Source organism: Phycodurus eques, chromosome 15 (assembly GCF_024500275.1).
Source record: "Phycodurus eques isolate BA_2022a chromosome 15, UOR_Pequ_1.1, whole genome shotgun sequence".
Taxonomy (NCBI): Eukaryota; Metazoa; Chordata; class Actinopteri; order Syngnathiformes; family Syngnathidae; genus Phycodurus; species Phycodurus eques.
Genome location: NC_084539.1, coordinates 21633560 through 21648551, shown reverse-complemented (window position 1 = coordinate 21648551; position 14992 = coordinate 21633560). Strand labels below are relative to the sequence as shown.

The window sequence follows — 14992 nt, the reverse complement described above, 5'->3', positions numbered from 1 at the left end:
TCAACAAAATGTTTTGAAACTGCGTACTAATTTGGAACAGCGCATTTTAAGTGTTTTATTTAAAAAAAAAAAAAAAAAAAAACATTACCGTTGGGAAGTTTGTTCCAAAACATTTAAATTATCATCGAATGGTTAATGACTTTAACGTTTTTTTTAACTATACCTTGCATTGGCAACAAATGAAAATCATTGGCAACAAATGGGATGGGGGGAGGGGGGGGTGGAATGTTATTTCAAAGTTTATTATGAAAATATATGTTGCACAATATTTAAAGACTCACACGTTAAATTGACAACAGTGGTTATATGATTTTTCTAACTGACTACAGGAATGCGGAGCAGTGATTCCCAGCCATTGCGTGCTGCGCCAGATCAGGCGTGCTGCGGGAAGTCGTCCGTTTTCACGCCGAGCGACGCGACGCGACGCAGCCCGACTGAACTGCCGCGCAGTCTGCGGGCCTCGGCGACTGTTTTGGTTTGTTTTAAATAAACGGCCGGCTCAGTCCGCCATAGGTTTTGCCACGATTCAACATTTGCGTTGGCCGGGACGTTTTTTCCACTGTAAAATATGCGCCCTCGCCTCAAAGGTTGGGAAACACTGATCTACAACAGGACGTGTCGAATGTCTAACTTACTGTCAGTGGTTTGCGTGTATTAGAACAAGCTGCACATGAATGATGCTATATTAGAGCATTATTTACATCTGCGAGGAGGAGCTGCTGCTTCCTGAGCTCTTGGTCTTCTGCCCCCTGTTGGCGCTGGGCTGACGCTGCGCCCGTTGGCCAGACCCCTCGCGCGCCTTGTCGGCGGCGCTCGTCGCTTTGCTTCGCGCTGCTGATGAACCGCAAGAAGATATGGGAAAAACGTGAAGAGATGAGGCATCTCTCATCGGGGAGCGCAGCAAAACGCGTCGCTGCGAAAGGGTTGATGCAGTCAAGGCTATCGGGGTAATCAAATATTATTGAAGCGGTCCAATATACTGCATTATCTTTCTAAGCACACCAAGATATACTGTTTTTCCTCATTGAAATATTTTAAACACTGTGTGACTTGCAGCCTAAACATTGTTGTCATTTTTCTGCAGTATAAATAATCCAGATGTATGTAAAAATAAAGCTTTTTGTGGCATATTATTATTATTATTATTTGAGCGATTTACCAAAATGAAGCACACATGCTTCGTCGACACCGCAACTTCTAAATGACAACATTGTTGGGTGTACGTTGACGTGCGGCTACGCAAACATGTGGCACAGACACGCGCGATCATCGAGGCCGCGAGGACAGCAGACGAAAAAGCAAACACTGGAGCAAGACCTTGAGCGTGAGGAGCGCTTCCGACGTCTTGGCCGCCGTAGGCCGCCATCTTGGCGCCGACCCTGGCGCTTCGGGGTCCGGGCGCCGCGGGGGCACCCGCGGGCATCTTAGGATTCTTCCCGGAGCTCGAACTCTCATCTGGGGGTGGAGGAGAAAAAAATAAAAAATACAGAGATTGTAAAGCGCAGACCGGTGGCCATGTTAGTAGCACGATCACAAGCGGTCTAATGATGAGGCCTCCATTTTGAACAGCACACCGAGCACTAACCTCTGGCCTCCGCCTTCGCGGAGGGGATGCCGCCGCCGCCGCCGCCGCCGCCGTCGCTGCTCTCGGGGACCCTCTGGCCGGCACACATGGCCTTCAGAGTCTGGAAGACCGCTTGGGGGGCCACGTTCATCTTCAGCAAGTCCACAATGATCCTAGACGGCCAACGCGGGCGTCAGTGGGCGCCCGCCACCCGACTGGACTCCAATTGCCACAATCTGGTTCTCGAGTCCCGACACTTATTTTGGCGATGAGCTGTCAGGACATTTCCGCGTTTTATTTCTGTAACTTACTGTTCCGCAGAATTTGGATGTGTCGGACATTTACCGTCGCGGTTTAGTCTTTTTCCTATTTCATGTTTTTCTTGTTTTACTTTTTGTCGCTCCACGTCAACACGGTTTCCAGTTGGACGACAGAAGCAGACGGAAACGGTACTTTTTCGGTTCAGATTCAGGTCTTTGTGATATTCCGGGCCCAACCGCCAATAGGGAGAAACCATAAATAATTGATGCCTATTATAAATTGCACTGAAAAAATATTGAACCCCAAAAATTATTGAATAGGTGGAGATATACCAGCTATAAGCATTTGGTGTTGGCTGCTCCCGCCCCCCACAAAAAAAAAAAAAAAAAACCAACAACAATTTCAACCAAAATCTGCAAATTGGTAAATTTGCGGGTGCCAAATTGCTAACATTGCTAGGAACAGAAAACTAGATACGCCAGTGCGTGAAGCCGCGTTGTTAATTGTTAGGATTATACAGTAACGATTATGTTGTCCAATTTGAATAGTATGCCGAATTATTTTGATCCTATTGCATAACATACTGCAATAACTCCCACGCTAATATTCTTGATCATTTTGTAAAAAAAAATGGAAATTCCGAAACATTATTCTGGAGGGCAATTTCTATGGGAACAACTGACAACTCTGCAGTCAAAGCCTTAAATGCAATTTTTTGGGGGCGTTTCGCTTTCTGACCTTGGTTTCCTCATTTTCAGTTTTCAGCCGGGAATTTTTCCTTTCGGCGCATCGCCGGTTTATTCTGCATTGTGCCGCCTAGCATGTGATTGTTCTGCCTGTCACTATAGGCAGCGGCACAGACATATAAACAAAGCATCTCTGGAATGGATCAATACGAATTCTCAGACAAATGAAGCGAAATAGGACGAGTTCCCGCGATGATCTCTCACCGCACCCTATCCGATGGCCGCTCTCTCCGCCCAACCGGTCGAGGCAGACGGCCGCGACACTGAGTCTGCGGTTTCTTCCTGCCTAGTGTTTGTTCGTGCGGGGTTCAGTTGGTCTCTTAAGTCATTCATCGCCAGCCTTCCCAGTTAACACTGATATTTGACTTCTTAAGCCGTCAATGGCAGTGAATGTGTTTGACGTGCGAGGAGCGCGGTTCTCGACCAGGTTCCGATATCTGCAGTGGCCGGACATCCCTGCCGTTGTGAATTGTGCAGTGCAGAAACAGAAACTCAAAATCGGAATTGCGTGACCGCCAGCCTCACTTGAAGACCTCCTGGTCCACGGTGACGCCCGCAGCCTGGCTCAGCTCATACAGCTCACTCTCTTCGGCGTTCAGGATCTTCTTCTTCTTCATGGCGTATTTCTGCACGTTGGTGGTGACCACCAGAGCCGGGGAGTCGGCCGAAGAGGGCCCCGCTTGCTGGGACATCGTGGCAGGAACGTCCAATCAGCGCGCGAGAACTAAAAGAACATTCAAAACGAGGCAACGCGATCAATAAATGTTTAGCCAAGTGGACTGCGTTATTAGCAACAGGTCACTATCGACACATACACACGTCACAATGAAGTACAAAGTACAGCGTCGCGAGAAATACACACCGTTCAATCGGTTTCGAGAGTCGTTTTCATCCACCAAAGCAAAAGGGCAGACAATGAAATGAGACGCGCGCAACACGTCATCATCGTGCGACACGACGCGTTGAATTGTGGGATACGCAGTCCGCCCTGTTCAGTTTGCCTCTGTGGTTGATCCCCCCATTATTGACCCTGAACAAACAACAAGACAAACTACAATTTTAGGCTGTCGCAAAATAATTTCCACTTTGAAACGAGTTCTTACGAATAAAATGATGGAAGTTCCATCGAAACCCCTTTGCAGCACTTCGGGATGACAGCTTTGCTGTGTGTTTACACAGGTGGCCAAAGTACTCACACGCTGTACTTAAGACTGAAAAGCATAAGTACTGATTAAACTCTGGTATTGAAGTCAAAGAAAACTCGGGAATGCACTGAAGTATACAAGTAAACATGCATTTTTATACAATACTCGTTTATATAACTTGGCACAATGGGGATACAAATGTCTGAAAATAGTTTCCCTTCCTTTTTATTGATTTGCGTCGTGCTCATACTGAGAAGGGAGGAAAACAACACGATCAAATATAACATGTTCCCAGAGCCTTGCTAACATTGTGAATTGGAAAACAAAAAATGCTGAATTCGCTAATGATAACTTGATGGTTTTTTTTTTTTTTTTTCTGATTAGAAGGAGAATTTTTGAAGTGCTTTGCATCTGTTTTCAAAAGTAAAGCGACGTCAGAAAATACATTCTCAAGTAAAGTGCAGATACCTGGAAAATCTACTTAAGTACAGTCATCAAGTACAACTATTTTGTTGAGAAAGCCTTAAGTCAATGACAGGTTAGGGTTTCCTCTATGCAAGCGTTGCACGCGCAGAGAGAGCGACGCAGAGGTTGCAAGTGCGACGCTCTCGCGGCGCACAATGGCGATCAATCAAGATGAGCGCGCAGCTTCATTGCATTGTGATGCAATGTTCTTTGCGGTTGGCAAGAAATCGATTGATAGATAGATAGATAGATAGATTTGTGTGTGTTCAAGCCAATATAGACATAGGGTGAGCCCGCAAATGACATTCATCTTCAATCAAATCAAGTGCTCGTTTAAAAAAAAAAAAAAAAAAAATGAAGTTAGCAGTTCAGAAATGACTTCCAAACTTTGTGAAAGGAGTCTGTGGTAACGAGACAAAAGCCAAGCGCAGCAGCTGGCACTAAGAGGGAAGCTTGAGCAGTAATTATAGAGTAAGTCCGGTCTGCGTAGCGAGACATGACATTGCGGGGATAGTTCTTGCTGAAAACAGTTTGTGGAGGACGGCCGAACCCTCCTCGGCTTGCTGTCCCTCCTCTTTGTGTGGGACGGCCTCGGCGATATAACGTTCAAAAGCCTTGCGATAGACGAAAAGAACATTTGAAACGGAGAGGCTGAGGAGTACCAAGGTAAGGCTTGAAGGTGCATGAAGTAGCATTCAGATTTAACTTTGTATGCAGGCTTGAGAAGGCTCGATATATTCTCTTTTGCAAGAGTCGTAACAGGTCCTCCGCTTTAGGTGTTCTTAACTACCTGGTGACTGACTACGGTCGTCAACTGGATTTCTCCAAGAGTCTCCAAAACACTGTCAACATTAAGCGACTAAGCCTCAAGAGGAGGCCTCGAGCGGCCGACGGCAATGCGGAAAAAACGCAAAGCGGCATTTCGTCGGGCCAGTGGCATTCTGCGGAGTCCCTGTCGTCCTCCACCAATGATGACACAAGACTCCTGGGTCGACCTCCACTTCCTCCACCGCATGGATCCACGGCCGATAAACATTCTTCCAGAAATGACGGACCGGATCGCAGTGGTGAATTAAAGTCTTCGCCGGCTGCGAGAGCTCCTTCTTTGCAAAAACAAAACCCCTTGTTGGAGCAGACCATTGCCGAGCAACACCTACATTTGGAGCAGGAGTCAACAGGCCACTCTCTTGGTATCCGCCGCCGACTGGCCAGCTTCGGTGGCGTGAGCTCCCCTGGCTCTCTCTCTCGCTTCACCGGTTTGGGTGCTTACGACGACAACAACAATGGTGGCAAGGTTCCTGGCATCAGCAGCGATACGGATGGACGCCTTGGCTCCTCCCTGGGAGGCAGAGGCAGCACAGGCTGCCTCCGGTCGAGCCCTCAGGGATCCGGAAGAAGCACGCCGGTTTCCAGTCTCGGCCCCACGCAACTGCTGAATGTCCGTGATCAAATGGTAGTGGCTCTGGAGAAGCTGAGGGAGCTGGAGGAGCAGGTGAAGATCATCCCCTTGCTCAAGGTGAAAATCTCAGTCCTTCAGGAGGAAAAGAGGCAACTGGCCTCTCAACACAAGATCCAGTATAAGGAGGGGAGTACCGAGGAAGAACTCCAAGTCAAAGAAAAGAGGGACGGCTATGACTTCGACGACAGAGATGAGGAGATGTTGGCACTGGAAAGAGCCATCAAGACTGGACATTATCCAACATGGCAAGGAAGAAGCCGTTGCCGTGGGAATGACAAGACACTTGACGAAGAAGCCATGAATGAACACAGTCATACATCCATTGCACCACAAGTTCAACTTGGACGCAGCGTGGAATTAGAAGCAGAGATTCAAATCCAACAACAAGTTATCGCTGCCCTAACGCAGAAAACCGTTCACTTGGAAGCCCAGTTGAAAGAATCCTCTCTCCAGGCTGAGATGAGCCGTCTGAAGCTGGAGCTTCAAGCTGCGGAAGCTAGAAACCGAGTGGACAAAGCCTCCTCCGCCAGGCCGTCCACTGCCAGCTGCAGCACCGAGGCGAGGCCCGACACCAAAAGCCAAGGGGTCGGCAGCCACACTGAGCTCAAAGATGCCAGCACGGGGGATGCTATACAGGTGAAGAGCGTGGCTGTATCGTGTTGTGGCCCCGAGTTGAAGAATGTCTGCACTGGCCCAGATCTCGCAATGAGCCGCTGGGAGGTTAGAGAGCGAGCGGAAACCAGAGAGAAGGGCGTGGGGGTCCACGTTTCGACTAACTCCCAAGGAGTCGGAGTGGAAGTGAAGCTAAGCGATGCAGAAAGCAACACGCAGGTACCGTGGCGGAATTTGGCGCGTAAAGAAGTCAAGTCAGTCGCATGCGGCGACTGTTCTGTGGACGTAATCATCCGCCAGGCAAAGGCCACGGTTTCTCGGGGCGTGGCAACAGATCCGGTCAAAGGGTTAGCTCTTGGACTCGTGGCGTCGCCTCAGACAACGTCCCAGCGTACCAACACTGCATTCAGCTCCGTGTCTCGTTTCACAAACACAAGACAAGCCATCAGCATGGACTCCGGCGCAAACACCGTCCTCAGAAGCCAAAACAAGCACACCAACACTACCAAGGCCGCTGCGACCAGGACAGCATCAGTATGCAACAGGGTCAAAGACGTCAAGTGCATCCTGAAGACACGCACAGTTGGTGTGGGAACCAGCCCCCTGGAAGAAAATGTCCCTCAACCAAATACCAGAGACTTCGGTGTTGGATTCACAAGCATTCATGAGAACTTCCTGGTCGGCCTCAAAACCCAAAACATGGCCTCCGGACCATCCCATCTACCTGACCCAGTGAAGACGAGGAGCATTGGCGTCGGGGAAGGGAGGATACGGGATCTGTCGGGTTCGAACGGTGCAGCCGGTCAGCAGATTAGCATCGTCTCAGTGCAATTCAGAGGTGGACAGTCGCGTAGAAAAGATACCGGCAGTACTCAAGTCGTGCAGTGGCCCTCAAACTGAGGGTTTTGCTGAGCGGAAAACCAGCTCATCACGATCAGCCAGTAACAAAGATGCACCTCAAGGAGGTCCATTGGATTCAGGTAGATCTTTTCATTGGGTATACTGTACATCCGTTCATCCATGTGCAGAGGATCCTCGGTCTTGTTCAGCGGTGACGCAACCCAAATTTTGACGTACAGTACGTCAGAACGCACTAACCTGTGCTAATGCAGTAGTAGAGTCAGAATTACACTATTTGTATCAAAAAGAACACTTGTAGGCCATGAATATGAAACAATCAAATGAAAAACTGTAAGCACGGCATTAAGTGAGCGTACCGTGTGACCGCATATGCGTACGCCGCTGCACGAATTTGTTTCTTGCGCGCAATCCGTATCCTTGAAACGCCGTACGTCGGAACCATCGTAAAACCAGGACCCTCTTTAAAACCCCATAAGGGACTCAAGTCACATGATTTCACTCAATTCGGACTTACGTCGCCAATTTTTGGACTTGGTTCGCTAAAACTTACGAAAGACTGCACTTGACTTTGTATTCGTGAGACTCGACTTGATTTTTTGCCACGGTAACTCGGGACTTGCTTGAAAATTGAAGGAGAAACCTTGAAGCTGGCATATGACTTGCACATACTGTATGTGTGTTACTCCCACCTCTGCCACTAGGTGCCAAATCCTTTTTTTGCTTCGCACCTTTTTACAAAGCCCTCTCGTCATCTTTTCTCTGCCGCAGTCGACAGAGAAATTCAACTGCCTGCTGACTCCTGCAAGTCCTGCCGGCAGGGTGGCTGCGACTCTGAGGTGAAAAGAATGATCCAGCTTTTAGAACGACAGACATCGTCCGCCGTGAGAGGTAAACAACCATGAATCGCTACAAAAACATGGCGACAATATCACGTGGCGGTCGGAAATTCAGCCTGGGCCGGCGAGTCTCTTTTTCATTCTCACGGCTGTGTTAAACTCACCATTTTAGCTTTGGAGGAAGTGGCCGCCTCAGAGACACTCGCAATGTTTGGAATGTTATCTGGTTTTGGAAGTCGTTTTGCCGCGCAGCAATTTGTGGTCGAGGGCCTAAAACTGAACGTCTCGTTCGGGAGCGAGGAGCGGTACGAGTGCAAATGTTCTCTCGCACAAAATGCACATCGCAGATTTAGAATGAGAAGAAGAGAAACATCAACAAGTCCTTGAGCTAACGCACAGAAGTCAATGTGAGCATCGGCGAGAATACTTGGCAGCGTTGTATGTAGCAAAAAACTTGAACCCAAATGGGGTCAATTTCATGTTTGTTCACAATTCGATACTTTTTTTCGGGTTTGTTTCCTGAAACAGAGATGCAAGGTTTTTCCGCGCGACAAACTTTGACAATTAAAAATCTCAAAAGAGAAAAACAGACGTGAATGCGCGCGGAAAGCAGCGAGAATAAGCAGCGGCATTGTACGAGTCGAACCAGCGACCGTGGCAGTCGTAATTAACCGAGTTGTTGCCCTTGCATCTATTGTGTGTCGAGATGGAGCAACACCTTTCGGTGTCCCGCGCAAGGCCACGAAGAAGGAAAACGGCGAGCAAGGCTGCAGCAACACAAGGAAAAACCTGAGGTTCATGAAGGCGGCCAGCGGGTACATACTTTTTACGTCTTTTGCGTGTACGTTTAACCTTTACGTTTTAGCTCCGTTCATCGGTGGTGGGAAGCAATTCTGCTTTTATTAGGGGACTTTTGTATTTCTACCTAAGTACAGAATGTGAGTACTTTTGCAACCTCTGCCATTTATGGATATATATAAATATATATACATATATCATTCTATTATGAAGGTTGAACCCGCCTCACAAGCTGCCTGCCGCTGACAACCCGGACGAGGCTCCTGCGGACGTAACGCCGGCGAGGCGTCTCAGAGGTGTCATCGCCGGCAAGGCAGCCAAAGGGTCTGCAAAATCACAGATCACCAAGCGGTAATGCTGCAGTCGTGTCCTAGGGGGCGCTCTCGTGCGTCTGAACCAGCGGCGGTGGGCCACGAGGGGATGCCTTGAGATGCGAGTTGAATTGAAAGCATCCATATCACAAATCATCTGTCCCTATTGCGATGAATGGAAACGCCATAAATCCGTTCCAGCCCCCCCAAAAAAAGAACAGAAATTGTTTTTAATTTGCATAATTTCACTTCCTAAAAACATAGTAAATATCTAGTAAATTTCCTTTCAGCGTTATAACACTGCCACATACACAGCTAGCTATTCATTAGCCTGTCTTTGGTGTTTCTCATTTTGGGTTAGCATGAAGCTAGCGGCCTTAATGGTTTTAACGTACATAGCGGCAGAATTCTGATTGGAACATCCACAGCTAAGAGAAACGCTATGAAATGAAGAAAATAGACTGTTGGGAACAACTGAGTAAAATGAATCCGTGATGTCGCTTTCCGTTTCCAGGTGCAAGTTCAGCGAGAAGATGATGTCGGCTTGCCAGGCCTTGAAGACGCACCTGAGTGACGGCAAGCGCTTACCAAGCAGGGAGCTGGTGAGGTTATGCTGCCGTAGATGCTAAAATGCTAACGTGTGCGCCCCCAAAGCCAGTTTGACTAAGCAACGTACAATCGGGTAGGCTTGTCTATGGTGAGTAGAGCCACAAAGAAAAACTTTCAAAAAGCCGTGCACAAAAGGCGGCCATTTTGGTTTGAGGCTGCCAATTTGTTTTACGGCCATTTTGGCCAATTTTATGGGTCCTTCATTGGCAAACTACGCATAGAGATCTTGTCCGATTGCTACCACGTGTTAGATGCGTATGCTAGCCAGATGGGCAACAACAAACTGTGACGATATTTAGTTTTGGTCACTGCATGCGGTTGGCAAAACGGACACTAATAAGTTGAGAACGTGAGCGACCGAATGACTGCGTTTGACTGAGCGCCGTGTTGTCTTCCCCGCAGCGCGACTGCTTGCAGACGGTCCAGCAGGAGTGGTTCTCCGTGTCCAGCCCCAAGTCGGCCTCGGTCGAGTCCGTGGAGGACTACTTGTCCGGCTTCCGCGTCATCTCGCCCTCGCTGCTGCGACACGTCGCCAACATGGCCGACGGCAACGGCAACACGGCGCTGCACTACAGCGTGTCGCACTCCAACTTCGGCGTGGTCCGGAAGCTGCTGGACGCCGGTAGTGCGCACACATTCGGCTTAAGCGTGTCCGAGAAAGACGGACGATCTTATTCGCGTTGGACATCGTTTATAGTTTAGCGAATAACGAATAAAGACCAGGGAATGACCAATTTAGTGTCCGCGGTTGCTTTTCTAAACCAAAAGCAAGACTTAGAATTGAAGGTCAGACTCTATTACTCTGTGTGAAGGAAATCGTCGCATTACGAGGAGCGTAATCGGGTCTGCATGTTTCTAATTTTGTGCTCCAAACTTGTTTAAATAGGACAAAATATTTAGGTTAGGGGTTCACCTTTGAAGGACCGCTGGAAATATGCAAAATAACTCGAAAACGCCAGCTTCCAAGCAAAATGGCAAACTTCCTGTGTCTTTTCGGGAATCGCTTGTGGAGGCGTTTTGTCGGTCATGCCTACCAAATTTCTTATTCCAAAGTGAAGCTGGCTCGGACCTTGCGGCGCTAGTGGAGTTCTTCCGTGTTTTATGGCGAGTCGCTAAAACGTCGCCGCCACGCTCTGCCCACGAGCAATGACCAAAACTCACATTTTGCGCAATTTACGGTCAAATTTGGGAACAATCGGACAAAACCTTGAGGGCACGTCCGTCTTTGAAGGACCGCTGGAAATATCCCAAATGAGCCTAAAATGGCTGCTTCACACCAAAATGGCAGACATCCTGTGTCTTTTTTCGGCATTGGTTCTTGAGGCTTTTTTGCGAGCGTACTCGTGAAAGACACGCCTACCGAGCATGTGCAACACGTCCAAAACGGGGATTTATTTGGCCTAAAAGAATGACAGAAGCGGAGTGTTTAACGTTGAAGTCGGCTTCACGAGAGGGTCAACATATTTGTCAGTGTATATACTTAGTGAGTTAAAAACGGAGTTGTCATCTGCAGATGTGTGCGACGCCAACAAGCAAAACAAAGCCGGGTACACGCCCATCATGCTGGCCGCGCTCGCCGCCGTGGACCGGGCGGAGGACATGAGCGTGGTGGAGCAGCTCTTCGATAGAGGCCACGTCAACGCCAAAGCCGGCCAGGTCGGTCGACGTTTTAGTTTACGCTTAAGGTAGCCTCATTCATTGCGCTGCTCGGATTTGATTCTTTCGGGGGGCAGCCAGACCCTTTATGTCGTAAGAGGTTTTCTGTTTCTTGTGTGGTTATCGGGGGAAAAGGGCAAGAAAAGAAAAAGCAAAGGCACGGCGTTTCGATGCTCAGAAGCCGAATTCCCAGTGAGATTTTCTTGAAATCTTGTAATTGATGGCCCTCTGCCAAGCAGGCCGGTCAGACGGCGCTGATGCTGGCCGTGAGCCACGGCCGCGTGGAGATGGCGCGGGCGCTGCTGGCCCGCGGCGCCGTGGTCAACGCGCAGGACGACGAGGGCTCCACGGCGCTGATGTGCGCCAGCGAGCACGGCCACGCCGCCATGGTGAAGCTGCTGCTGGACCGGCCCGACTGCGACGCCGCGCTGACGGACAGCGTGGGTGGCGTGCCCGTTGTTCACGATAAGCGCCACCTTGCACAGTAGAAATAAGCACGAGAAATAGTCCACGGGGTGCAAAACATTGGATTTAAATCCACAATTCGCTCAGTTACTCAAGACCACATATTGTACATACACGAGATCATGAAAACTGTCAACTTGTACAGTAGAAATAAGCCACGTGAAAAAAAACAAGAGCACAGCGCGCATAGGCACATGCACGCACACTAAACGTACGTCATCGTGTAATTAATTACAGAAATGCAGTTACTGTGATCACTCTTTTGACTGTTAATCGTAACCGCCACCTTGCACAGTAGAAATAAGGATGGCAACTAAAAATAGTCTACAACACAACAAACAAAATAATCTACAGCAGAAGTCCAGCACATGTTCTGTCAATATACGCATCATATAATTAATGCGGCCGCTCCCCTCGCCCATTATTCATGAAAACCAACTACCTTGCACAATAGAAATAAGCACAAAGACAAGAAATCTACAATGTAAAAAAAAAAGCTCACTCTGTCATGCACGACCACCTGCTGTGCGTATGCGGCATATGAGAATTCATGATATATGTCAACTTGCGCAATAGAAATAACCATGACTACAATAGTCCACAGCTTGTCAAACATGACCACACACTGAAAATGTACCATATAAAAATTCACGACAACACTAGACTTGCACAATAGAAATATCAGAATGACTAGAAATCATTTCTAGAGTGTAAAAAAAAAAAAATGCATGCACAGACATGTGCATGTGCACCAAACGCATGTCTTATACTTAATGTGATCATTATTTGACAGTTATTCACCTTGCACAATAGAAATAAGCATGACGACTATAATTACTTTACAAGGTAGAAAAAAAAAAAAGGTCCATAACTCCCTCAGTCACACAATTTCATGTCAACGCATACGTGTCATATGATGTTTTCGGTCGCTCCCCTCACCAACAACGGTCACCTTGCACAATAGAAATGAATACAACGGCAAGAAATAATCCACAAGCTGCAGTGAAGGCCCAAAACGTCTGTTACGAGAGGGACACAGCAGATGGCAGCAGAATGGCGTCGACCGAAGCCCCCGCAGTCCTTCCGCCACTCAACCCGAAATGTCGTTTTGTCTCCAGGATGACAGCACGGCCTTGTCTATTGCCTTGGAGGCGGGACATAATGACATCGCCGTGCTTCTCTACGCCCACGCCAACTTCTCCAAAGGACACTCTGAGGTATGCGCATTAGAGAATTGATTTCCTTTTTGGAAATGATTGAATAAAAGAGTCCAAAATATTGTTCTTTTTTTTTTCTTCAGGCGCCTCACTGTGGAAGATCGTGATTTGTTTCTTCTGGATAAAACCATCGCAACCAGGAATTTGCCATTTCCTATTTTAGCATTTAGCAAAATATTCTATATAGGATTTCTGTTGGCTTGAGTACATAAACAACGCGTAATAAATGTCACTTAATGCATCTTTTATTATATTCTATCCACAATCTGTGATCATTTGTGATTCACGCTAATGAACGCATATTCGCGGTTACCCTATTGCAGATTTTGGGGGGAAACCTATCCTTTATAATTTGTGGGGGATAGGATTTTGTTCCCAATGTTATTCACATATTTGTCTGGGTGGGGGGGGGACATTTGGGGAAAAAATATTCATGGGCAGCAATTATGAGCATAAATTATTTGTGAATTTTCCCTGTTGGTGGTCGGGCCTGGTCCTTATCCCCCGTGAATAGCGGGGCTCCGCTGTGAACAGAAGGACTCAAATGAATCCACAAAGTCATAAAACAAAACTCACGGCATGCGAGCTTCATGTACGATCATAGAGTCGATGCAATGGCTACCTTTCGCGAGTTATGCACGACAGCCGCCACCTTGCGCAATGGAAATAAACAGAACGAGTACAAATGGTACGTTTTCTGTCGTGGAATGTGTGCGTGTGCGAGCGCGCGTTTATGTGAGAGCGAGAGCGGCTTCCCGGCAAGTGCAATCAAATTAAATCATATACAAGCCCCCCCCCCCCAACCAATAATTTGCTGTTGCCACGGCAACAGGCAGCGTTTTTTTTTTTTGAGGGGAATCGCACGACTGACACGCCGGTTTCACCGCATTCATCTGGTGGAGACAACCCTGGGACTCAATTAGAATGCATTCGGGTGTTAAATTGACTTCAAAAATATCTAAATATACATTTTTTTTTTTTTTACGATTACAAATCGTTAACATCACATTGTGGCACTTGTAGTAATAACAGAAGCCAGCCGTGAATATTCATTGACGAGACAATGTAAGAAAATAACACAAAAATGCATTTCTACTATGATAAGTGTTCCTTTTAGGGGTGCTAAAGTTGAAATTACAGGTGCTCAAAAGTTATTTTAGAGGGTCTCAATACCCTTTCACGCCGCCTTCCCAGCGTTAGAGGGAGAAATCGGCCCGATTGTGGATCGATGATTTGGTCGCAGGGGAGAAATCAGACTTAAAAATCACCCCGATTTACGGCACTTGTGTACCGGCCTTTGGATGGCGAGTGTGAAAGGGGACATTCCATCACATCTGTAAGGCGCTTGATAATCGGTCCTTTGCCGACATTGGCCAGAGGGGAGAAATCGAGGTCAAAATCACTCCAAATATACAGTAGGTACCATATGTCCGTACGGCCGTCGATGGCGAGCAGGAAAAGGCATCGGCGCTACATCGACGAAGCCCTTGATAATTGCCTATTTTGCCGATTATGGGTGGAAAACTAAATTGGCCCGATTATCATCAGTACGTGGGTACCGGGCTTCAGACGGCCGGGGTGAAAGGGGCAAGAGCCCTAGAATAATCAGCCCAATGTAACTCGTTGCTCATTGCAGCACGGCCATCTAAAGCCGGGCACACACATTCCAATAATCGGGCCGATTTCGAACCCGATTTCTCTCGACCAAAGTCAGCAAAGTACCGATTAACGAGGGCCTCGCAGATGCGTCTAGGGGCCCCTTTCACGTCGGCCATCGTGTCGCTCAAGTTTTCGTCTATGTGCGTAGCCCGCTAAAAAGCCTGGTGTACGCATACGATAACCGGGCGGGTTTTGAGCCCGATTTCCCCCTTCCGACCAAAGTCGGCAAAGGAATGATTATCGGGGGCCTCGCTGACGTGACCAGCAGCTGGCCCTCTAGAGCCTGGTCCGCATATACCGATAATCGGGCTCACATTGACGAGGTCTC

At 48.0% G+C, this 14992-nt stretch overlaps 2 protein-coding genes across 5 annotated transcripts; one reads left to right on the top strand and one right to left on the bottom strand.

Annotated features, from left to right (window-relative positions):
* Positions 1–263: 263 nt before the first annotated feature.
* mzt2b (mitotic spindle organizing protein 2B) lies at positions 264–3525 on the bottom strand. Of its 4 annotated transcripts, none has more exons than XM_061698667.1 (5): positions 3434–3525; positions 3097–3295; positions 1586–1737; positions 1318–1455; positions 264–834 (listed from the first exon to the last, which is right to left on the bottom strand). In XM_061698667.1, exons 2-5 carry the CDS (start codon positions 3261–3263, stop codon positions 698–700), a joined length of 594 nt encoding a protein of 197 aa, XP_061554651.1. In that variant the 5' UTR covers positions 3264–3295; positions 3434–3525; the 3' UTR covers positions 264–697. The 4 variants fall into 4 exon arrangements, with proteins under 4 accessions (XP_061554651.1, XP_061554652.1, XP_061554650.1 ...); XM_061698668.1 differs by having other exon boundaries at positions 264–831; XM_061698666.1 differs by having other exon boundaries at positions 752–1455.
* A 722-nt stretch (positions 3526–4247) lies between these two features.
* Positions 4248–14845, top strand: kank1b (KN motif and ankyrin repeat domains 1b). Its single transcript, XM_061699286.1, has 10 exons — positions 4248–4254; positions 4958–7054; positions 7882–8001; positions 8122–8254; positions 9573–9660; positions 10070–10289; positions 11181–11323; positions 11563–11763; positions 12907–13005; positions 14813–14845. Exons 1-10 carry the CDS (start codon positions 4248–4250, stop codon positions 14843–14845), a joined length of 3141 nt encoding a protein of 1046 aa, XP_061555270.1.
* Positions 14846–14992: the final 147 nt, after the last annotated feature.